General features: G+C 26.6%; 2 protein-coding genes across 2 annotated transcripts in view; one reads left to right on the forward strand and one right to left on the reverse strand.

Annotated features, from left to right (window-relative positions):
- Positions 1 to 1865: 1865 nt before the first annotated feature.
- Positions 1866 to 25989, reverse strand: part of LOC114132481 (collagen alpha-2(IV) chain-like) — a 43318-nt gene continuing 19194 nt past the window's right edge. Inside the window, exons 8-61 of the mRNA XM_027997947.2 lie at positions 25116 to 25185; positions 24240 to 24424; positions 23791 to 23827; positions 20199 to 20270; positions 20075 to 20127; positions 19789 to 19915; positions 19388 to 19428; positions 19278 to 19326; positions 19123 to 19182; positions 18435 to 18557; positions 18276 to 18329; positions 17832 to 17939; positions 17634 to 17696; positions 17326 to 17388; positions 17078 to 17140; positions 16946 to 16981; positions 16730 to 16862; positions 16560 to 16611; positions 16367 to 16488; positions 16111 to 16241; positions 15986 to 16030; positions 15850 to 15918; positions 13662 to 13741; positions 13444 to 13553; positions 12969 to 13065; positions 12641 to 12746; positions 12511 to 12573; positions 12014 to 12085; positions 11550 to 11594; positions 11380 to 11436; positions 11223 to 11281; positions 10341 to 10431; positions 10151 to 10255; positions 9980 to 10032; positions 9730 to 9766; positions 9315 to 9377; positions 8393 to 8491; positions 7934 to 7996; positions 7470 to 7535; positions 7316 to 7386; positions 6261 to 6360; positions 6093 to 6159; positions 5972 to 6023; positions 5562 to 5628; positions 5233 to 5344; positions 5064 to 5161; positions 4395 to 4474; positions 4132 to 4222; positions 3895 to 3993; positions 3724 to 3795; positions 3401 to 3586; positions 3124 to 3301; positions 2906 to 3020; positions 1866 to 2571 (exon numbers count right to left, since the gene is read on the reverse strand). Of these exons, the coding sequence (XP_027853748.2) occupies positions 2314 to 2571; positions 2906 to 3020; positions 3124 to 3301; positions 3401 to 3586; positions 3724 to 3795; positions 3895 to 3993; positions 4132 to 4222; positions 4395 to 4474; positions 5064 to 5161; positions 5233 to 5344; positions 5562 to 5628; positions 5972 to 6023; positions 6093 to 6159; positions 6261 to 6360; positions 7316 to 7386; positions 7470 to 7535; positions 7934 to 7996; positions 8393 to 8491; positions 9315 to 9377; positions 9730 to 9766; positions 9980 to 10032; positions 10151 to 10255; positions 10341 to 10431; positions 11223 to 11281; positions 11380 to 11436; positions 11550 to 11594; positions 12014 to 12085; positions 12511 to 12573; positions 12641 to 12746; positions 12969 to 13065; positions 13444 to 13553; positions 13662 to 13741; positions 15850 to 15918; positions 15986 to 16030; positions 16111 to 16241; positions 16367 to 16488; positions 16560 to 16611; positions 16730 to 16862; positions 16946 to 16981; positions 17078 to 17140; positions 17326 to 17388; positions 17634 to 17696; positions 17832 to 17939; positions 18276 to 18329; positions 18435 to 18557; positions 19123 to 19182; positions 19278 to 19326; positions 19388 to 19428; positions 19789 to 19915; positions 20075 to 20127; positions 20199 to 20270; positions 23791 to 23827; positions 24240 to 24424; positions 25116 to 25185 (4668 nt within the window). The 3' untranslated portion in view covers positions 1866 to 2313. The remainder of the gene's footprint in view (positions 2572 to 2905; positions 3021 to 3123; positions 3302 to 3400; positions 3587 to 3723; positions 3796 to 3894; positions 3994 to 4131; positions 4223 to 4394; positions 4475 to 5063; positions 5162 to 5232; positions 5345 to 5561; positions 5629 to 5971; positions 6024 to 6092; positions 6160 to 6260; positions 6361 to 7315; positions 7387 to 7469; positions 7536 to 7933; positions 7997 to 8392; positions 8492 to 9314; positions 9378 to 9729; positions 9767 to 9979; positions 10033 to 10150; positions 10256 to 10340; positions 10432 to 11222; positions 11282 to 11379; positions 11437 to 11549; positions 11595 to 12013; positions 12086 to 12510; positions 12574 to 12640; positions 12747 to 12968; positions 13066 to 13443; positions 13554 to 13661; positions 13742 to 15849; positions 15919 to 15985; positions 16031 to 16110; positions 16242 to 16366; positions 16489 to 16559; positions 16612 to 16729; positions 16863 to 16945; positions 16982 to 17077; positions 17141 to 17325; positions 17389 to 17633; positions 17697 to 17831; positions 17940 to 18275; positions 18330 to 18434; positions 18558 to 19122; positions 19183 to 19277; positions 19327 to 19387; positions 19429 to 19788; positions 19916 to 20074; positions 20128 to 20198; positions 20271 to 23790; positions 23828 to 24239; positions 24425 to 25115; positions 25186 to 25989) is intronic.
- LOC114132479 (collagen alpha-1(IV) chain) overlaps positions 16591 to 25989 on the forward strand; it is a 66056-nt gene continuing 56657 nt past the window's right edge. The window contains exon 1 of the mRNA XM_050207559.1: positions 16591 to 16606. The gene's annotated coding sequence lies outside the window, so the exon portion shown is untranslated. The remainder of the gene's footprint in view (positions 16607 to 25989) is intronic.

Consider the following 25989-nt stretch of genomic DNA (forward strand, 5'->3'; position numbering starts at 1 on the left):
AACCCCTTAGTGGTGTATAGGGTCCAAAGTTTTAAGATGCCTAGTATTAGCTGTGTTGTAGATTAGGGATCCGTAGATGATTTGAGATAGAATTAAGGTTTTACTTATGTTTAACAAAGACTTTTTGTCTGCTCCCTATGTATGATGAGCTAGAGTTTTAATAATGTTCAAATTAGCCTTTCATGTCACTTTTAGGTGAGTGGTCCGGTTTAGTTTACTATCAAAAATCAAACCAAGAATTTGAAGTGAGTTTTGGAAAGGAATGTGAGTATTTTTTAGGGGAGTTTTCGGATGGTATCTGAGTTGTAGTTAAATTTTACGCTTTTGCTTTTTAACGGGGAGAAAATTAAATCAGATTTATTAGCTCAATCTTGTAAGGTATGAAGTGCGTTTTGGAGGATTTCCAGGGTAGTTTTGATGTTGTTACCACTGCAGTAGATGTAACAATCATTGGTAAAGATTAAATTTTAAGTAGGTTTTTGAAATTGGAGTGAAATGTCATATATAGCTATAAAGAACAGTGTTACGCTGAGAACTGATCCTTGGGAAAGGCTATTTTCAATGGGATATAAGTTAGAGACATTATTGTGAACTTTGACTTGTATCGAGCGATTTGTAAGGAAGTTTTTGAGAAAAATGAGAATGTTTCCATTAATGACCCATTTTTGCATGATTTGAAGTACTCTATTGCTCCACACCATGTCGTCACTCTTAAATTTAATAGTTAAAAAACTATCAACTTTTGATTTTAAAATGGCAACCTATTTTAAAAATTTCATAAATTAATAAAGAACCATTTTTTTCATGAATTTTCATGTTAAAATTTTTAACTTTCGTTAATCCGTCGTTGAGTTATAACAGCTCAAAGCTGGTTGGTTTTAGAAGGTTTTTAGATTTTATACTTCAATACTAATTAGCACCGTTATATCTGGGATTTTTATTTGAAAAATCTAGTAGTTATACTGGCAAGTACTTGGAGTCATTTCAGATACTTTATAAAATGTTTATGCTCTAAAAGTCTAAAGTCTAAATTATGTTTTTATTTTTAGGTAGACTGTCAAACATTTATAGGTTTTATTTGACTTAAGGTAGATGGTTTATAAAAAAAAATTAAATGAATGACCTAATAAACACATTCATTTTTTCAAAAGACGTGAACTTGAGCACATTCGTTTAAAAAAAAACACGAACGTGAACGTTTACATAACATAGCATAACATGCTTATGCAAAAAAAACTTTAAAAAATTTTTATTTTGATACTTGGTCGACAAAGGGTTAAAAACTGAACGTGAACGTGAGTGAATTAATTTGTTTAGTGAACGTTCCGAACACCGATAGTAGTATATCATAAAATATAAATTTGATCATTTATTAATGAACTTTTACAATGGTTTCGTCGGATAGTCCGATTATATATGCGTGCATAAGATAAAATATATAATAATTGCCTCGTGGCATTATCAAATTTTCCTCTTTGAACTTGAGAACGGTGTTTCGTGATCTACAGCAGTATTACGGTGAAATCTCGTTCTTGAAATAATTTGGTTTAATATTGGGTTTCACTCCAAAAATGATAAAAAATAAAAATTATACATGATTATGTCTTAACCTAAATTGTTTGTTACCTATCGTTTTATTCCGCATGAGTATATATTTTTCTAAAAGAAATGGACTTTAAGTGTAAATCAATCATCATTACCTAGTGTACGTTATATACGAACAAGCATAAACCAATAAAATGACGCAAGCGAAGAAGATAAAACATTGGATATTGTAGTAGGTATTTTCATAATTTTGTTTAATGGTATTTTGATTATACATTTTATAACATTTTTAAATCTAAAAAAGATAGTTACATCAAAAATAATTCAAAAAATAAAAATAATCTAATATATTTTTACTATATCATAACTATATTTTACCGGTTAATATAAGATATAAGTACAATTAAAAATTATTGAATCATTTATTGTTAACACAGTAGTTTACCACAGACGATTCCTTCGTACAATTAATGACAACAATAATTATTATATATATATATTATAAATAATAATCATTTAAATTACATAAATTGTTTCGAAATACATTATGTAAATTACAATGGTATAAATACGAATAATATTAAATAAAATATATATATATATATATATAATTCAAAAAATATAAATACTAATGACTTGTTGCCCAACAGAACACATCGATTTTATGTTTAATATAATATTATAAGTATTAGAATATTCATATAAAGAAATATTAATAATGAAAAAAAGAAAAAAGAGAATATCGTTTCTTAAAAATTGACTGGCGGCTTAATAACGGTTTCTCAGACACACCGAGCATCTGCTGATACGCGTTTGTAACGTATTTTGTTTGAGTGTCTGGGGCCGTGGCTTCCTGAACATATCTCGATCTTCGATTGTAGACAACCAATATGAATAAGCGGTGGTGTAGAAGTTACAGCGTCCTATTCCGTGGCACTCAATAAATGGTCTTGGTCTAAACTCTTCCAAGCACGAACCAGGGCTGACCAACGATTGGCCACCACCATCAGCACCGGAATCGGTATGCTGTAAAAATTAAAACCAACCGTTACTTTCTATTTGCATGTTTGCTATGTATATGTTACGCCGAATTTATGAAATTGCTGATTTCATGAAATTTCACCAAATTCACCAAATCGGCAAATTTTGATTGCCGATTTCATGAATAAGGTAGACTTTTTTCTGCCGATTGCATGAATTCGGTAGAACATTATTATGATATAATTACAAATAGTGGCAAATAAATTAACTATAATTGCACGCGTGATGATTGGCATTACCACACCGTTATTTTTATTACCTACTTATATGATGATAGACGCTATGATACATATAAGTATTTTATCTTATTTCTACTAACCATGATAAAACTGTATCCAATCCACAACTCACTCCAACCATTTGGACATTCAGGTATGGCCATTGATTGACTGTGCACTGCAATTACTTTTGTAGGAGCTTCACAAACGGAACATCTTTAAGAACAACATAAAAGCCATTATTATTATTTTAAAACATTAAAATTTATAAATAAATTAAAAATTAAAAACAAGCATATTTTTGTTTTCTGTTTTCTACCTCGATATGAATTTTGAGATATCAGAACCTAGAATTGGTGTCATCATTAAAGGCATTGGTTCCGGAGTACTTAGCCAATAACTGTAATCGTTTCTACTTCCATAATTACATACTTCATTCACGTCACAGAATAAGAATGGCATGGTATTGAATTTCCTCAAACAACTACCAGGTGCACCTTAAATTTCAATATACAATCATCAAAATAATAAGTATGATGGGTGTGAAAATAATTAAATTAAAAACATTTAAAACTAATCAAGCTTATTTTGCTTACCTAAATCTTGCCCATGTGCTTTGGCGTTGCCCATAAAATGTAAAAGTGAATAACCCGACCAGAGTTGTACAGTGTTCTTTGGACACGTTGGAATTATGTCCGTTTGGGAATGATATGTGAAGAAATTACCTTGGTGTGGTGGTTTTTTCATTGGTAGAGCATCAATACCAGGCAATCCAGGGCGACCTATCACAAAACCATAGTAAATTATCAATGAGTGATAAATTATATATTTAATTATAACATTGTTTTATTGTAAGAATAATCATATTTATAATATAATAATAATTATTAAAATCGTATTAATTTAAGTCATGCATTACCAGCAAATCCTCTCGGACCATATTTTCCTTGGGGCCCTTGTCTTCCAACTTGTCCTTTGGGACCTTTAAGTCCTGTATATAGAAAATAAAGAATGCATTAATAATCATATTTAGTCGAAAAAAATATAAAACACAAATGGATTTCATTATAATTCGATGAAAACACTATACCTTTGTGTCCAGGTAAGCCAGGGAAACCGGCATCACCACGTTCTCCTTGTAAGCCATTACGTCCATACAATCCAGCATCGCCAGGTTGTCCACGTAATCCTATTTTATAAATGTTTGATTAGATATCAGTAGTAAGTATATATAATAGACAGTTTAGACATTAATTTTTATAAATGAACAAATGTTATGCATTGAAAAATTTTAAAAAGTTGGGTGTCATTATTTGCTTGAACTTGCCTTGTAATCCTGGATATCCATCATCACCAGTCTGTCCTCTAAGTTGAGTCTCATTATAATACAATGATTCTCCGATTTCTCCTTTTTTGCCCTACACATAAAGCGCAATGATAATCAGGCAAAATATAATACATACGTATTTTGAAATAATTACATGATATTATCATATTATGTGGACTAGTTGTATTAATTAAGTGTAATTAAAAATAAGCATAAATATTTTATACGTAGGTATATATATAGTCTTATATGAACACACTTACTTTAATTCCAGGTATTCCCATAAATCCTACATTTCCGGGTTGTCCTGGCATACCTTGTATTCCCTTTAATCCAGGAAGACCTAGTATAATATAAATATAATATATTATTATATTTTAATTTAATACTTTTGCAATATTATATATAACACTTCGATTATCTATTGATATAGGTACTATTGCAATTAATTGATGGTTAATTTAATCAGTGAATATTAATCGGAAATTATATTTTTACACTTATAATATAAGTATCATATCATATTATTGAATAGCATTTGATTATATTGAAATTTAACGCCTAAGTATTATTTTGCACAAACTGATAGCGTATAAAAATATATTAAAGGTAAGTCGCTTGTTTCATCTTTTAATTGTTTTATTGTTTTTCAAATTTAAATCCATATTTCTAATCATATTGTTAACAGTGTATGTCAAAGATATATTATTGGAGTATATAATATTTTTAAGATAAGTCATATTCATCGTGAGCGTTTTCATACTTATGTAATGTTTTTGTAGGCTGCTATATCGCACACTTAAATTTTTACATAAATTAAAACGATTATCATAATTATTGTGAATTATTTAGTGCTTATATTTATAAAATTAATATTTTTTCACTTATGCGCATTTCTTTAATATAACTAATAAAACATTAATAATAAATACCTGGCATTCCTTCAAACCCGGCTTCTCCAATATCACCCTTTTCACCTTGTAACCCGAGTAATCCAGCTGGCCCAAACTCACCCTGTTCTCCTTTTTGGCTGAATAGAGAGATAAAATATTATTTTCACGCAAAATACTTCAGCTATATTAATTTTAATAAAGTACTTACCTATATTTTGCAATACCAGCTTCACCTTTCAGACCCTTTAATCCCGGTCTGCCGGGTTGTCCATTAATTCCTGGAGCACCATTAGCTCCTGGTTCACCTTGGACAGATTCACCTGTGTACGATATTACGAACATACAAAATTGTATTCATATATTTATTTACATTTTAGAATGAGTTCTCAATTCATAGATAGAAATTAAAAAAAAATTCTTAAATTTGTGTCATACAATAATATTAATCGTCAAACAAACATGACAAAAAATTATTTGATGACAAAAGTCAGTTATATTTTGTAAACACTATTATTTTATTCAAAAAGATATTCAAACCTCTAGGACCAGATTTTCCTTTTTCTCCTTTTGGACTTATTCCCCTCGGGCCAGCATATCCATTAATCTGACAAAAAAAAAAAAAATAAAATAAATAATGCATATTACATAATTGCTTGTAACCTAACCTAAGTAAAGTTATTAAAAATTTATCTTTAATGAATACATCTCATTTTTCAAAAATAAAACTAAACAATTTTCGATTGAAATTGAACTTGTTTCTAATTTTATTATTTCATAAGTTATTTCAATTGAAAAAATAATAATATTCTTTTAAAGGAAATCAGTACATTTTTCAAAAATAATATTTTTTAATATTTTATAATAAGAAATAAAAATAGTTTTCGTTTTTATATATAACTTCATAGTGTTATAATTTTTCTTTTCTAATAGTATTGATCAAAACAAACCCCATCATTTCCATATTCTCCAGGTGCTCCCTTTTGTCCATCTATTCCTGGGCTACAATAAAATATATACTAAGTTAAATTTCACAATAAAATCAAATGTTTTGTAATTCATGTGACTTACCTTCCAGGAACTCCGTCTATGCCACTTCTTCCTTTTTCACCATGTTCCGGGTTGGAGCCAGGAATACCTTTATGAAAATAAAATATTAAATAACGTATATTATATTAAAATGTTTCACATGACCCGAATCACTATGTAGCGATAATAAATTGCAATCGAATCACAAACCTGGTAAACCTTCAGGGCCAATGTCACCTTCTTCTCCTTTTATTCCATATATTCCTGAAAATCCAATGAGACCAGGAGCTCCAACATCACCACTTACACCCTAAACAAATATATTAAATGGTTCATAGAAATATAACAATGTCTTATAAAATTATAATAGATATTATACGTTAATATAGATATGAATTACAGTGTTAAATATTATATACATAATATACAATATATTTGAGTAGTTTCATCTAACCAAAATAATATAGTAATAGGTACTACATATGGCTATCTCAAATAAAATAAATAAATACTAATATAATAATGAATTAATATTGTAATACCTAAGTTTAAATTCTGGTTAAGTTTTGTAAGAATAAAAACTTATGTTTAAATTTTATCCTATAATAGATTAGGAAAAGTATTGATATTTTTACTTGTGAGTTGGAAGTGATCTGAGAAAATCCAGTAGGGAAATCACTTTTATTTAATTTAAAAAATAATAAGTATTGAGATAGAATTCTTGGGTTTTATACTTTGAAATAGAACGATTATTTTACACTTAGTTACTAAAATGTACTTAACACTTAAATCTTGTAAAATATTAATTCCTTATTCTAAATATTATGTGATTGATAAAAAAATCGTTGAAAATTGCAAAAGTATCTAATAAAATTATGTATGAAAAATAAATGAGTAGGTAATAGAAAATAATTAAAAGCTTTTGTTGACCAAACAGTATAATATAGATTTAAAAAAAGTTTTCTTTATATTTTTTAAATTGTATTTATATTTTATACTTCTATAGATTTTTTAACTAAACAAATAATGACATTTTTATAGATAATTAAATTAAAATTCTTAAACAGTTAGTTTTTATTATAAATAATATTATACAATACAGTATAGTGTGTATACTGTATAGGTATACTCATATATTATATTTATTAATAATAATTTATTTTTAAAAAGTTGCTTATGGGTCAAAAATTAACAATCTTCAATTTTTATAGTAGGTAAATTTAATAATTAAGAGTTAATATTTAAATGAAGTATTATATTCATACTTTAGCTCCTTTTATTCCTTGTAATCCCATTAAGCCAGGTGGACCTGGTGAACCTCTTAAATGCACATGACCTGAATAAATACATAAATATAGAATGCATGTGGTTATTTACCAAATTTTATACTTCAATAAATATTAATACTAGGTATATTACCTCGATCTCCAGCTTCTCCTTTTGTTCCAATAAGGAATCCTTCATAACCTGGATCTCCAGAGGGTCCTTTAAAATTTGAAGGTATTTATATAAGTACTTATATTTGAATTTCATATTAGAAAGAAAATGCTTATATATTTCATACACGATGTAACAATTTGGTACCTACCTACTCAATACAAATTATGTACAAAGTATTTTTTTAATTGATACATATTTACTTACGAAAAAATAAAGTAATAATTACAACAAACGAATAAAATTAAACAAGTTGGAAATGAGTGTATCAACTTTATTAAAAATTATCAAAATCGTATAAATTATCTATACTCTATAGAGTATAGGTGAATGCTATTTTAATGTGTTTAAAAATAAACAATAAATAATTTATGTTTTGTATTTTAAAATTAGTTAACATTTCAAAAGTAAAATTTACTGTACAAATTAAATTTTAAAAAACTTACCTTTGAATCCTTTTAAGCCTTCTAAACCAATTGCACCTCTGTATCCTGAATCCCCAGGTAATCCTATTCAAACAAATTTTAGTAACTTGGAAATTATTGACATTAATTTTATTATTACTTTAATTATACTTAAACTAACAAGGATTAGATAATAAAATAATATAAGTACTGATCTTGTATAAACAATATTGAAATATTTTAAAGTATTACAATTAGTCTTACAACATTTAATTCTTGTGACTATATTATATTATTACTTATTGGTAGTAAAATATTGTAAGAAATAATTTAATTAGAAATCAAATTGTTATCTATCCATACTTCTTTCAGTATTATGATAGATGAAAATTTTGTTTCTAAAAACTATTGTAATAATATTATAGCATTATTAATTTTTTATTATAATATCTAAATTACTATTATTTTCAACATATTAAATAATTATTAATAGGTACCTACCTGGTTTCGCGATTTCGCCAGGCATGCCTTCTAATCCACGTTGGCCTTTACTTCCTGGAATACCGGGTATACCAGGTGCTCCAGGAGGTCCCTTTAATCCTAAATTATTACAAAAATAATTAAATAAATAATAATTTATCAGAGTAAAATATTAATAAAATAAAACATAGCATAGCAATAAATAAGGATTAAGGAATAGAAAAATTAAAAATTAAAATATAATAAAATCAGACATAATATTACAATTACATAATATCTACCTCAAAATTCAATAAATGTATACAAAATATTATCTATATATTCAGATATTAATAAGATATGTTATCTACTTCTTGATTTTTAAGTTTAAAGTGGTTAGAAACAGATCTTTCCTTTAAAGATTTAAAACTAAAACCTAAATAAGTGTTCAAAGTCATATTAAAATAATATTAAGGAGTAATTTTTTTAGACTTTATATCTAAATTAGCTTAAATTGGTTATCAAAAGCAACTAAGTATTTAATATATTTTTATTTTATATATTGTATATGAGTTACGATTATTCAACCGGTTCTAAAGACACTCACTTAAACTATTGCTAACTGTAACTAGTAATTTAATTATATAATAATGGTAGATCACATAATAAAATATTACTGTAATGCAGTTTAAAAATAATGCAAATAAAAAAGAATTAAAAAATAATCAGGTTATTTAAAGTATTTTTAACATTCTATTATTTTAGGCTGCACCACTAAATGTTTTACCCAAACATCTTATTTTTGTCACATTATACCAACCAAATTTAACTATTGCATTTATTTACGCATAGATTATAATTTTATATTAATAATAATAAAAATATATTAGATTATAGATTTGTAGGTATATAATAAATTAATTTTTAATAATTTCATTTTCTATCTACTTTATTTTAAGTATACCTGGTATGGCAGACCGTCCTTTTAATCCTGGATAGCCTTTTGGACCTTCATCTCCAGCAATACCTGAAAATTTAAATTAATTGTTTTATTATTTCTATTATGATTTATGTTAGTAGGTACATTTAGAGTTAAAATGTTTTTTTAACGCCAAGTATCACATATGTAAAATAAATAATATTTGTTAATAATTGGTTTAATCATCAATCAATTAATATTTTTAATAAAATACTTCAAAACAAAAATATTAAGCTATAGTGCTATACACATATCTGACTCATATCAATGACACTTTCATAGAAAACAACAAATTCATATTTCACTTAACTTATTAAAATATATATCAAACTACATTTAAATGAAGTAAATGCAAATTATAATGGTTTATAATATGTTATTTAAAAAAATAATATCTTACCTTTATCTCCTACCATACCCAAATCTCCCATTAAACCCTAGAAAAATAACAGTACATAGTTTTTATAATAGAATACAAGAAACATATTTTGTATTATTGTATTAAATGTTACAAGGTAGGTTATAATTTTATTTTAATGAATCACTCATGAAAAAATGAAAACAAATTTTCATTAAATTAAATAGAGACTTAATTTCGCTATATAATTAAACCAAAATAGTTTTTGTACACATTGAATTTTATGTAATACCTTTCGTCCTGGTTGTCCAGGTTTGCCATCAATTCCAGGTTCTCCTTTAGCACCTACATAAACAATGAAATTATAAATATATAAACAAATATAAACAAATATATTACTATAATAATAATTTTCAATTTTTTTTTTTTGTCGGAATTAAATTAATTGTTAGTATGAATATACCTTTTTCACCGGGCAATCCAATTTCTGTTGTTCCGTTGTCACCACGCATACCTTTTTGGCCATCCAATCCACGATAACCCATAGCACCAATTTCACCTACTCTTCCTATAAACCAAAATCCACAAAAAAAATTGTATAGACACAAGTGTAATATAATAAAATACATTATTAAGTAAAATTATATTTTTACCTGGGGCACCAGTTTCTCCTTGAGGACCACTAAATGAATAATCTCCCCTTATACCAGGAATTCCAGGAAGCCCTTGATTGCCTGTGAGACCCTATTAGGCACATTACATATTTAAATAAAATTTTATAGTATGAATAATATTATTTAAGTATTCATAGTTTCCTAAAAAAAAGCTAACCAAATTATGTTTTATTTTTATGATACTTAAATCATTTAAGATAAATAATAATTGACATACATAATTTACAAATTAACCAAACTAATCTATTTAATTAATTATTATTGTATTTAATATATTTTTTTAATGTAATTATAAATTCAATGTCCTTAATACTAATAAAAATACAAATTATTACATACTTTATTTATATTTTATATACCTATCAAATCTATTATATTCTGTTGGTATATATTATAATATTGGCATGTGTTTTATAAATGTAGACATTTTAAATTATTGAATCGCAATTTTGTTTTTTTATTAGCCTTTTGTTTACAATAATTACAACTAAGAGACAAATAATTTATAATAGCAATTAAAATGCATTAAATCAAGTTGAATTACATTAATAACTTAATATTTCAACTGATGTCATCAAATAAGTAGGTTCCTATAATCATTTATTTTTTTAATGTTCAATATATTAAAATAAAATTCTAATGCAACAAATATTCAATTTAATTTTTCTTAAAATTTTTTGGTATATATTTCAAAATAAGGTGGATAATTTACGTAACTATTATTCTCTTAGTAATGAGTTATTATTATTATGAAGAATTTAAGTAATTATTATAATGGAAATTAATAATTTAATTTTCAAATTATTTGAAAATTCAGTACCTACCTCTAATTTAGTGTTATAATTTAAACAATGATAGTACCTTTTCACCTATTTGTCCTCTTAATCCTGGTGCACCTTGCAAACCGAAATCTCCACGGCCTGTAAACGTTTTAAATCACATTGAACGATTTAACTATTGTTAATATCAAAATCTTCATGTAAATGGTACTTATTTGACAAAGATAAATTATACATACTTCCTTTTTCACCAATTTGGCCAAAAATACCTGGCCTTCCTTCATACCCTTTTAACCCTAAAATTAAAAATAATAATTTAGTGTTATTATTTTAAACTAAAATAAATAAATTCAATTTTATATTTAGATAAAAATATTAATTTGAAATATATTTTCTATCGATTATATACCTGGAACTCCATTGTCACCAATATCACCATTCGGACCAGTATCACCTTAAAACAATTAAAATGAGCTTTTAAGTATTGCATGAATTTGTTTGTGTTACCTATACATTGTTACTGAACAGATATTACTGTTTTATTATTATTATTATTATATTATAGGACGATAAAAAGAAATTTAGAAGGTTGTTATATTTTACATAATACACCAATATACCAGTTCACAATATTTATTAATTATTACCTACGTAAAACAAGAGATGAACAATAGTAATACAACTTGTTTTTAAATTAATACTGTTACTGATATTGGGTAATAGTTTATAGCACTTGGAACACAATATAATAATAATAATATTAATAATACATTTATTATAATCATGTTTTTAATTGATAAAAAACATAAATTTGATACTTCAAAAGTATAAACTAAAGCTTGTTATTTCATATAAATTAAGCATGATATATACCTAATTTTCCCATTTGACCATTTCTTCCTGGTTTACCTTCTGGACCTCGGTCACCTTCCATTCCTCTGAGACCTGGAAATGCAAATATAAATAATTTAAAACAGAAAAATTACTATAAAATATTTATATTATTTTTTTATAGGTTCATTGAAATAATTAATAATTAATAAGTTATATTTCAATGTTACTCAATTGGGTAACACATTTTATTATAATATGTTAATACTTAATTGTAATAAATATTATTAAAACAGGCAAATGTAATGTACTTGATATTATTGTCAACTAAATACTAAATTCGATAAAGTTACCGTCAAGTAATGTTACTTTAATTTTGAGTTATTCAATTATTGTATTAAATTAAATGCTTGGTATAATTTATTAGCTATTTATTATAAATTCTATAGCTATATAATTATAATGCACTACTATTTTAGATTATATTTGTGATATACTTTGTATGAAATAATATAATCAAACTTTAATCGTTTACTTACCTACTAAGCCCCATTCTCCCTTTAAGCCTTTAGTTCCATTTAAGCCAGGTTCACCATCAAATCCTAAACACAAAAATCCATTTTTATTGTTGTTCAAAATTTAAATAATATGTTGATTTAAAATGTATACCTTTTGGACCTACATCACCAAAACTAATCGATAAACCAGCTAATCCAGGTGCTCCAGGTAATCCAGCCGGACCTCTGATTGATATTCCTCGTTCACCTTTTGTACCCTACATATATTTTAGCAATAATTAATTGATATGATACATTGTTATAACTTTTATAGTTTTATTTTATCCTTAAATACTTATCAATAATCATATACATATGAAAATTAAAATAGTATTTTAATTTTAATTATAAATTGGTAATATTTAAAATTATAAAATTATTTGTTTTAAAATGTATCATCCTATTATTTTAAATCATATAATAATGGACAACTTTATTACCGGAATTCCAGTTGGGCCTACAATACCAGGACTGCCTTTTTGACCCTTTGCACCATATGATGCATCCAAACCAGGATAACCTTTATTGCCAGGAGTTCTAAAAGTAATTTAAAATATATATATTAAGAGTAGCAATATATACTTATTATTAATATATACTATATTAATATTGCTTAATATTAGCAATTCTTAAAGCAGCCATTTAAATACAAATTTAATTTAAATGAAATAAAATAGTTATGAATTGTAAAATTGAATTTTGAAGTATGATTAAACCAAGTAAAAATGGAAAATTAATGCGATTTCATTTTTAAATTTTTCTTCAGTTATATAATTTCATGAAATTGTAAACTAAAAAAATTATAGGGTTTCTAGCTAACATATTTTTGGAGATATCGAAAGATTATTATTGAGTTTTACAATTTTTTTATTTATTTACAGATATTTTAAATATTTAATTGTTTTTATTTCATACCCTTCTTCTCCAGGTTCACCTTTTTCTCCTTTTGGACCATTATCACCAGTCTCTCCAACCAATATGCTTTGACCTGGTTCTCCACGATCTCCTTTTTGACTAGGTGGACCCTATAAATTTATTAATAGCAAATATTTTTTTAAGTTTTTTTTTTTTTATCGAGTCCATTAGTTAGATTTAATTAACTAAATAATAAAATATATATATATAAATCATACTGGTAATCCTGGTGCACCTGGTTTTCCTGGAATTCCCTGCTCTCCTTTCAAACCTTGATCACCCATAGTACCAGGATATCCTATAAATTTCATATTTTTTAAATAAAAATATTTCTTAAAGTATTTATAAGCAACTAATATTTATACCAAATACGTATGTATAAATAATGTATAATATACTAAGATAAATGAACCAATATATAGTAGAATGGTTTATACAACAATTATGATTTGTTCATTTAGAGATATAAATATATCTATTAGGTAATTGAATAAAAAGCGGATAATCTTAAATTGCATAGGTACATTATTTTTCTATTCATATTTTCTAGAAAAGTATGTTTAAAATTTATTGGTATGAATAAATATTTGTAACTAGTCATAATTAGTTAGACTTTGTAAATTTATTTTGAAAAAATATTCTCATAATGAATTAACAACATTTTGTCACGGTGGAAAGATTCTCTTTGATGCGCAGCATTAGACACTACCATTATTTAAAATATTTGCTGACAGACAATTGTTGGAATTGGAAAAACTATGTGTTAAATAATCTAATATATTATATATGTAAAAATGATTTATAGCTTAGTGGTCAGTTAATATTAAGATTGGGATTGCCTCTAGAAAATAATATATTCGCAAATTGTTTAAAATGGATAAAGCAATAAACAACATAATTTCAATAATTATGGCAAAATATTTATAATAAATAGGTAGATAAATAAAAATAAAGATAAAGAAAAAAGGGTCCAAAATAAATTAATTCAAAGAAATAAAGAAATAATAGAAAAAATGAATATAGGTAAATAAATGTTATAGATAAACGTGTTATCACGTCAAAAAATGTAATGTAATATTTGAGAAAATTCTTGAATAGATATAGTTTTTATAAGATTTCTGTTTTGTTAAAAATAATAAAATTTACTATAGTCAATAGATAAATAAATTTTATCTATTTTATTTTATATTATTTCATCGGCTATGACGATGAACATTCTACCAATGTCCAATAAATGCATGTGTATCTTAAGGGTTTAAAGTGTAAAAATAATATCTTTGTGAAACAAGAACATTGATACAATATTTTTTCCATAAGAAAAATTTACTCAGATGAAAAACAAATACAATTCGAAGAACGGAGAGTTTATTCTCACACTTAATAATGGCTCGATAACAATTTTTCAACTATAAAATCTGAACTAGGAAACATTTTTAGTTAATACTTTAAAAATCTATTCAATATTAATGTGTACACCTAGTTAAGTAGAAAAAATATCTAGAAAATGCTACCATGAAATACGAAGTGACTTCAAGTTAATAGGACAATATAATATATCAGTTGTAAGAGGTCAAAACAGATACTATGGTAGTATGCTAGCTACTATTCGGTGGTTTCAATTTTTGAATTATTGTAAATTAAAAAAAAAAAAAAAATTATTTTGCACGGTGAGAACAGGGTTCTTTATATGATAATTAATAGGATAAATAATTCGAAAATTTAAGGAAGTAACCGACGACCAAATTTTTTAAAATAAACAATATTATAATAATTATTACAATACAATTTATTATTATTTGCAATAATTTGTGAGAAACTAAAAGGTGTACTTGGATTTGACTTTTTTAAAATTCCAAGTTTTTTTTTTTTTTGGTTTAATAGAAATCAGTAATAAAACTAATATGACACAACGATACAATTTTGAATTATGCAGTCTTGAAAATAATACAAATTAATTAAAGCATTTGCCAAGTATACAAAAGCAAATAGGTTGATATAATTCTGTGGAATTATGATGTAACACAATAATTTATTGTAAAGTAAAAGTAAATTATAATAAATGTACACTTAAATAAACAACTTAAATTGTTGTTAATAATAAAAACTATACAGCTATGACTGATATGGCTTATATCTACTTAACATTATTATATTGTATTATCAATAAGTTTATAAATTTTAATCTACTTATTTTTAACTTCGTTACGAATAAACATGCGTAGTTTTTATAAAGCCATTGGTTTTTATGGACTAATTTAAGGATTTATAATATGTACCAACACAACAGATTTTACAGTAATTTGTTAGAATATTTGACTATAATAAAACCATAAATAAACCAAAAAATACCAATTAAGTCGATGTAAAAAGGAATATTTAATAACTGAATAATGTTTGTTTCAATACCTTTTAACCCTGGAGGACCTTCAGTAACCAGACCAGGAGGACCGGCTGCACCAGGAAATCCAACAAAACCTTTAAAAATAAAAACATTAGCATTATATAATTTATAATTTACAATGATGTTATATAATTCTAATACCTTGGTCTCCTTCTACTCCCTTTGGTCCTTTAAGTCCATGAAGACCTTAGAGAATAAATTTGAATTAAAGTTATGAAAATATCACATTATATATTATGGTATTATATATTTATATTATATCACACCTCTTTCACCAGGTATGCCTTTAATGCCTTGTTCTCCTTTATTATTACTTATAAATTGACTGCTATCACCCGGTTCACCTTGAGCTCCTGTATTACCCTTTTCACCTTTAGTTCCAGGAATACCAAAATACCTATTAATATATTAATAATTATTGCAAATTCGTGGAATTGCAGGAGGCATGGAAATTCTTAATATTTGATACATTTTTTATTAGAAAAATATATATATATTTTTTTTATCAACAATATAATGTACCCTGGGTCTCCTCTTAAGTATTCAGGATTTAATTCATCAGCGGGTTCTCCTTTTAATCCAATTCTACCATGTTCTCCAGAACGCCCATCATTACCGGGTATTCCTGAATCTCCAAAATGTCCCTATTTGTGCGTGATTAATATTGAAGTTAGTAAATATCTTTTTTGATTTATTATATTAAATGTTAGCTTACCTTCATTCCTTTTCTACCCGTACGGCCAGGTAATCCAGGTTTTCCAGGTAACCTGTAAGATATTAAAAACGTATAATTAAATTATACTGAAACATTAGGGTATTATTGTAATATAATAATTGTTATAATAAATATATTGTTGATTTATTTAAATATTTGTATCAAAATACCCTATTGAACCCATATCTCCTTCTCTGCCTGGAAATCCTTTTGGACCTTTATCACCATTTTCTAATTTTATAGAAAATATTTCATAAATAAGTGTTCCTCTTTCTCCTTGCATTCCAGGGTTTCCAGCCAATCCTAATAAAAAACTTAAATTCAATGAAATTCTCGTAAAATAATATTATTACTTTATTGATAATGATTTATGATATAATACAAACCTCTTGACCCAGGTCTTCCACTCGATCCTTTATAACCTATAAATATAAAAAATTCAAAATTATCACACATCATCTTGAATAATTATAGACATGCAAATTATTTAAACTAGAAATTGTAAAAATTTACTTTACCTGGTAATCCAGGTGCTCCACTCTTTCCTTTAGGTCCACGTATTCCATTTAAACCTGCGAGACCTAGAAAATGTTGTAAAAATCTAACATAAGTTATCATTTTTGTCGCTAAATAAACGTAATAAATATTAATAGTATAATATAAACCTAATGCGAAGATGAGTTATTGTTAAATACTGTAGATAATTTATAATATATTTATTTTATTCAAAAGTAATATGACAAAATATATTTATAAAAATTGTTACCTGGAGCTCCTGGTGCACCATTTTGTCCATCATTTCCAGAATCACCTTTCGCTCCATCAACTCCTAGAAATAAACAAGTATTGATGAGCTTTAATAGTAGAAATACAATAATTAATTAATGGTATATACCAGTACCTACTATTTAAGTTATCATTTTAAATTGGAAATATATTTTGCATAATATAAATCATAAGTATCTACTTAATAATAATTGAAGTACTATAAGTAAATAATTTAAAAACCATGATACTAAAATTAAATTATATAAGATTTTATTAATAAATAATAAGATAATAATTTTATTTAACCTGGACTGCAATAACCGCAATCATCACCCGGAAGTCCTTTTAAACCATCTCTACCAGGAAATCCTGTAAACAAATGTGATATAGTATGTTGTTACTTTATTACTTACAAATATAAATTATAATAATCTTATATTATAATTAATATAATAAGAAAATGGTAAAAATTAAATGATATGGTTTATTTTATTAAATTCTTACCGGGAAGTCCGGGATCTCCGGGCATACCAGTAAATCCTGGAATACCAGGAGCTCCACGTGGTCCTACAATTCGTTCTCCTGGTCGTGTTGCGGGGAAACCTTTTGGTCCTAAAAAACAAAATGTTTAATAGTAAAACAAAATATATTTCTAATACTCTCTCTGTTTCTCACTACCAACTAAAAATTACACGCTTAACTCAAATAATACTAAATTAATTTCTCTTTTAAGAATAATTTTAAAATAACTTTGTTCATAATAAGAGTTATTTCTACAATATCTTGAAAAATTAATTAATTGTTATTAAACGAATATGACGCTTAATAAGTATAATTATGGGTTGTACTAATGAGTTTAAAGTTAATACTCCATGTATTATATAGGTTAGGTGCATACATATATTTAACCTATATTCATTGATATATGTATAAACTAAATTTTCAAACCTTTGAATCCTTGATCACCCTGGTCTCCTTTAGGCCCTTGAGAACCATCACGACCTAAACAAATATTGAAATATAACAATGTATTAGTATAATTTACAACAATTTATTAACGACGCAAGTCACATTTTTTGAAAACTACTAATAAATTTTAACATTCACCTATGCGACCATCTTCACCAGGAGGTCCAAACACAGTTACGCCTTGAAATCCCTTTTCACCGATCGGGCCAATAGGTCCTGGAAATCCTAGAGGTCCTTGTTCTCCTCTTGGACCAGCCAAACCTTTATTAACAAATTAAAATGTAATTCAACTCAATATATGCACATTAATAAATAAAATTACTTAAACATATTTTTTACTTATATTGAGTATACATAACATTTACTTTTTAGAGATGAGTAGGAAGTTAAAACTAGCTAATGAGGAAAAACGATTAACATTTTACACATAGTATTTAAATATAATTTATACACGATCTTACGCTAGTCATACGTTTGGTAGGTACCTAAAATATAATAACTTTTAACATGGAAATAAATTATTTATTAGGTGGTGATTGTGAAATAGATTTTAATTTTTAAGAATTCAAATAATTTTTTTTTTTTTTAATGTCCATAGGTTTTATGTAAAAACCACTTAATTTTTAGTGTTTACATATAGAGTATTTTCATAAATATTCATTTACTTTATTCTATCATTATTTTTAGTGTTATTGTCATAGGCGTGCGCATGGGGGTGGTTACCTAACGGTGGTAACCTAACCTCCCCCCTGCGGCCTCTGACTTTTTCTTAAATCCAAGATAGTTAACAAAATAATATTTTATATTACTTGAAAAATTAACTTACCTTCAACTCCTTGTTCTCCTTTTATAGATAATCCTTTTGGACCTCTTGATCCAGGAATACCTATATAATACATTATAACATACAATTTATAACTGTTATGATTTTAAAAATTTACAATTATATTTTATTATACATTTCATTTTTAAGAAAATTACCTGGAGGTCCTGGTTCACCAGGTGGTCCCATAATTCCTGGTTGTCCAATCTGAAATTATGTAATATTATAAATTATGAACAATGTTAAAATTATTAAAAATATAACTAACCCTTCCTGGTAATCCATCTTCTCCTCTGTCACCCTCAGGACCTAAATAAGTGAGTTGATTAGTTAAATTATTTTATAACTATCGCATAAATAATAACACAAGAGAATCATAACAAATTTAAAACTAAAAAATTTAAGGAAGGATTATACAACGTAACATTATAATTTCCCATATAATATATTTTGAATAATATTTGTGTATTTAATAAAATAAAAAACTAGTTATTATCCAATTATATAAGACATTAATAATCATTTATTGACTATAACATAGTATAGTTATTCATGCTATATTTGTGTATATAGTCCACATATTATTTTCAAAAGTTTACAAAAGGTGCAACCTGAACATTAACATATTGTATTTAATTATAATTATTTAAAATAAGTAGTATAACTTACCAATAGGTCCTTGAGGTCCTTCAGAACCATTTCGAATTTCATCCAAATTTGGATCATATATACCTGGTTCTCCTTCACTACCTTGTACTCCTGGAATTCCTACACGTCCCGGTTCACCAATTCCACCCTTTATTACAAATAGACCAATGAATAAAATAGGGTATTAATTTAATTTTTTTTTTATATTAAATAACACATATTTTATAATATGTAATAATGCATTTTTTAATGTGATCGAACATATAATATATATACAATATTTCATAAAATAATTGTTTGTACTTACTTTTTCTCCATCTTCACCTGCTAATCCCGAGTATCCCGGAGCTCCTTTATCACCTAAATGTTATTTTAACAATTTAGTTTTGTTAACTAGTTAAAATATGATTGAGTTTTTTTTAAAGTATTACCTTTCATCCCACTAGGACCAACTTTACCAACATTGCCATCTTTTCCTCTTTGACCAACATTACCTTGTGCACCTAAAACATTTTTTAATATTATAGAATGTGATTAACTTTTATGGTATTGATTTAATTAAATCATAGCTATTGCATGCATTTAGTACATATACTTTATAATTTTTTTTTAACAAAAATATGTAATTAAAATTCAGTTAGCAAATATTACCCAATTTATTATCATTACGTTTAAAAATGATTAACCACAACACAAAAATATATCACAAGTATATTGTATGTTAAATATAATAAATATAAACTATAGAAACAATATATTCAGTATTTTTTATGTTCTTTAAAGATACCTATTTTAGAATATGTTAGAAATAGCTATTCCGACACGGCGTTACCCGTGTACTAGTTTCTTTTTTGATATTTTCGTATGACACGTGTTAGTGTTTACTGTAATATTAAAGACATGACGTATCTATTTTGAAATTTGAAAGCGTGTATTATAATCATAAAATACTTAGGTATTACTCGGTCAATTCATATGAATATATTACTCCCTTAAAAGTCGAATTTTGAAAAGTTCTTTCTTAGTGCGCTAATACATTGTTTAAGGAACCTCTGTACAAAATTTCAAGTCCCTAGACCCAGTGGTTTAGTCTGGGCGTTGATGAGTAAATAGTGGCAGTCTCCTATATGTATATAGATAATTGATCAGACTATTCATAATTTCCAGCGTTGGGAAACTGGCGTCCCCATAGCCCAGTGCCCTTAATTGGGTGTTGCAATAACCTCATTCTGGTCTTAGGTAATCGGAGTGGTCTGGCCCTCCAGTTTTGGGGTTGATCGGTGGGCTAACAACCCACTATCGTAAAAAACCATTGTTCAGGCATCCAATATTTCGCCTCGGGACAGAGTAATGGAATCAAAACTGAAATACTAGAAATCGGCTCTACGTTTTGGAACATGGAATATGCGAACTTTATATCAGCCAGGAGCAGCCTTAACATTAGTTAAGGAATTTAATAAGTATAGGTTAGAGATTTTAGTTATACAAGAAATAAAATGGAGTGGACAAAGCTCTACAGAAATATACGATAATATTTTTTGGTCAATGCAACAATCGCAGGCAAGGATGCACCGGCTTTATCGTTAAAAAGAATGTAGTAACCGCAATTAAAGATTTCAAAGTAGTGAACTCCAGACTAATTATTCTCATAGTGAAGGGAAAATTTTTCAAAACTGCATTTGTCAATGCACATGAAACATCTGAAGATAAAAATGATGAGGAAAAGAAGGAATTTTATTCACTGTTGAAATCCACGTTAGAGGGAATTCCCAGACATTGCATTATAATAATATTAGGTGATTTTAACTCGAAAATTGGTAAAGAAGTGTAATGATATGCTCACTTTCTCATATCATAATTGTAAATTCGTTATTTTCATGAAATAAAATAAATAACGGCCGAGTTATCGCACGCGTGTAATATACCCTTAATACATTACATCATTACATCACCTACATAATTCTTTATATAATAAATAAAAATATTAAATATAATATATTAATATTATTTATTTTTATTTATTTATTTATTTTTTTATTTTTGCGTTATTACAGAAGAATGCTTCAAAACAATTACCGGATTGAATAGTTTACATCAGCTATCACAGAATTGCATAATAACAACAAATTCAGACTAATCGAATTAGCTACAGGAAGGGGTTTAAAAATATAAAGTACATCATTTCTACATAAGGAAATACATAAAGACCTGAAGGTCCCCAGATTACAGATACAATAACCAAATTGATCATGTACTGGTGAATGCGAGGTTCAGCAATGGTGTACTAGATGTAAGGACCTTAAGTGGTGCGGAATGTAGATATGGCCACTTCCTAGTTGTAGGGAGACTTAAAGTGAAACTGAAGAGAAGGAAAAACAAACATAACTTTTTGATGTACAAAAACTATGTGACCTCAAAATTTGTGAAGATTTCCGTAAGAATATATTAAACGAGATTAATGATGAACATATTGATTATGGGAATGATGATATCGGAAGCTTATGGTCGGCTATAAGAAAGGAGTATGATAAAAATGTACAGATGGTTTTTATTGATTTAAAAAAAAGCATATGATTCAATACATAGAGCATACATCCTTTATCAAGATTTTAGAAGAGTTCGGAATGCCTAGTAAGTTAATAAGCCTCATCGAGTGCAGTATTGGTCACACTGTCATCAAGGTAAAAGTAGGACATACCGTATCGAAAACAGTACTAGAGACAACTGGGCTAAGGTAGGAAGACGCTATGTCACTGGTTTTGTTCAACATAGTATTAGCAAAAGAGTTAGAGCAGCAGCTCTAGATAAGGAATGAGAAAAGCCAGGAAAAAATAACATTGGAATATTAGCATATGCAGACGACATAGTGTTGATGGCAGAAAGCAAAGATAAACTCAAGGACTAACAAAAAAAACTCATAAATTCTGCTAAACGTGTAGGCCTAGAGATTAACTCTGAGAAAACTAAGTATATGGTAGTGCAAAGACATGAGCAAATAGGTTGTAGTTACGAGGTCCTAGAAGTCAAAAACTACAAATTCAAAAGAGTCCAGAAGTTCAAATACCTTGGCACACACTAATTACAGAGCAGAACGAAATAGGAACGAAAATAAAAGCTATAATACAAACTGCCAATAAATGTTACTTTGGCCTGAAAAAGTTATTAAGATCTAGAGTAATCTCGAAAAATCTGAAGTCTCAAATATACCAGACACTTATCAAGCAAATGGTGACATATGGTTTGGAAACTTGGACCCTGAGGAAAATAGACGAAATTTCTATATTAGTGTTTGAAAGAAAGGTGCTGAGGAAAATGTATGGACCATGTATAGACGAGACTACAGGTGAATGGAGAATACGAAAAAACAAGGAACTTCAGGTTTTGTATTAAAGATTAAATATTAAAGAAGATATCACTAAAAGAAGACTGAAGTAGGCAGGTCATTTTTGGAGAAAAACAGGGTCATTGATAAAAATAGTATAAGAGAATTTACAACAAGGAAAACGACCATCTGGAAGGCCGAGGTTACGCTGGGAAAATAGGATCAAAGAAGACATAGAGAAAGTGAGATCAGGAATGAATTGGAAAGAGTTAGCTTTAGATAGGGAAACATGGAGGAAAATTTGTTGGACGACATGGTCTTGAAGGCTGAAGTCACGGAAGAGAAGAAAAAATAATTCATAATTTCTTTTCAATCGTTCTTAAAATGGAAACTGTTATGCATGTATTACTTAACATATATTTTAATATTGTATTGAACCAATTGGCTGTAGGCCTATTGCGTTTTTGTTCAACATTTCCTAGTTATAGTATAGTATTATTTTTTTGTCACTGGCTACTGCGTTCACATAAATACCTAATATTTTATTATTGCTTTGCCCTCTATTAGACATGGTTCATTTCTCATTAGACAAGTTCACATTTATTTAATCCAATACATTTTAAAATACAAATAATATTGTTACTAAGCAATTGCAATATACTATTATATTATTATCATAATACAACAATAAAATAAATTACCTTTTATTCCTTTAAATCCATCGTATCCAGGTCGACCCTTAAATTAAAAACAATAATGTATTAGATCATTGTATTGCTTGTATAAACAAACTATGTTATTACTATTCTAATTAATTAAATAAAAAGAAATCTTAGATAATTAAGGAATTTATTTTACTCTTTCAAGTAAAGTTATGAGTATATTTTAGTTAATCTTTCATATTTAACATTGTGATATATCAAATTTGTTAAATATTCAAAGTTTGTTAATTTATTTTTAAACATACTTAATATCAACATTGAACACATACTTACACTAATATATAATATATTATTTAAAATTATTCATGTAGGTACACATAACTATCTAATAGGAATCTAATTTTACTTTAAACAATGGACTTAAGTATAATTTTTAATTCTATATCAATGATACTATTAATTATTACATGTTAAAGTGGTTTACTTACCATAAGACCTTTAGCACCGGTTTCGCCTTTTAACCCAGGTATTCCATTATCTCCTCTAGGACCACGCTCTCCCGGTTGTCCTTTGTACACATCAGCATCCGTAGGGGAATCCAAGGGTTTTTCAATGTCAATGACTGTACCTGGGGGTCCTGGTTCTCCTCGATCTCCTTCGTCTCCAATAACACCTACAAACCAAAAATACATCTATAGTTTATGGACCAAATAATATTAAAAATATCTGTAAAATTTCCGTAGTGCCCTATGTAGTATGTACAATCGTATTTTTATTTTTATTAAAATCTAATTTCAACAAGTAAAGAAAAATACAGTCACACAATGATAACACCTACAATGAGTTTAAGATAACTATTCTAAATTTCCAAGTCTAACATAAATATTATGTTCTATTATATAATGCAATATTTTGGAGTTCTCATTTGCAAATAATATTATTTAATCAATATTGTAGGCGTTTTACGACATTTATAATATGATGAAAATAAATTAACAAATCATTTTATGTCAATGACAGAATATAGAGAATAATAATAGTAGACAAAAATAGTACCTAGCTTAAAGGACAAGAAATCAGTAATATTTGAAAAATTATACATTTTACCAGCATAACATTTAGACATATTGATGGTTAATTAACCATTGATTACACACAGTTTAGGTAACACATTTTTTCAAAATAGTAGAAAAAAGGTTTTTATTATTTAACCGTCTAACCATCGGCGTCGCGGCTCAGTTTAGTCGTGGAAAGTCACTATAAATCCATCATAATAATTCTGTAACACTCGACGTGTTAAACTATATTTTTTTGTTTTATAATAGGTATATGTTGTATAAATTAAATATTTAATGACAGCCTACCTTTAGAACCTGGTTGAGAGTCTCCAGTGTCACCCTTTGGTCCATTATACCCTGGATCACCAGTAAGCCCCTATAAAAATATAGTTAATTTCATTTTAAACCTCGTAAAAAAAAATTAAAACTACAATTAATATTTATTTTTAAATATAATTTGATAGTCTATTTTTAGTTAAAATAAAAATAGCGAGAACAATAGATAAATGTAGGTAAACAAAAAAAAAAAATAAATTTAAAACATTATTTTATACCATTCTAATGGGTACCTAACAACCTAACAATAATTATATAATTGATTTAAACATATATATTATTATAATGATACGAATATTATAATATATAATAATATTGTAATTAATTTTTGTTATATACTTAAGATTAAAAAAAAAAAAAAATGATAGTTTAATTAATTTAAATAATAATATGTTTATAACAATATATAAAATATAACACGTTAGTCATTACCAGTATCGGCAATACCTTTAATAAAAGTAAATAAAATCATACATTTATGTGTTTTTTAAATATTATATTTTAAAAATATACTTTGATTATAAATAGGTAATAGGTAATATATATCAAAAAAATAAATAAAATGCGAAGAAAGGTAAATAAGACTTTTGAGTGGTAAATGGATGAAAAATATAACTTTATATATAACTTCATTCACTTTAAAAAGTAAAAGTCTAACCAAAGAACCTAATATGTATTGAACTTAGTTGGAATGCAATACCAAATTAAATTATAAATTATAAAGTTAATTGTTTATATTAGGTTAAATTAATTTAAAATAAGTTAACTTGAAATTATGGTACTCTAATTGTTTAAGAAAAAAAACTAAAATTAACTTAATTTTTTCTAATTACCTAACTCATTA

This window comes from Aphis gossypii, chromosome X (genome assembly GCF_020184175.1).
Source record: "Aphis gossypii isolate Hap1 chromosome X, ASM2018417v2, whole genome shotgun sequence".
Taxonomy (NCBI): domain Eukaryota; kingdom Metazoa; phylum Arthropoda; class Insecta; order Hemiptera; family Aphididae; genus Aphis; species Aphis gossypii.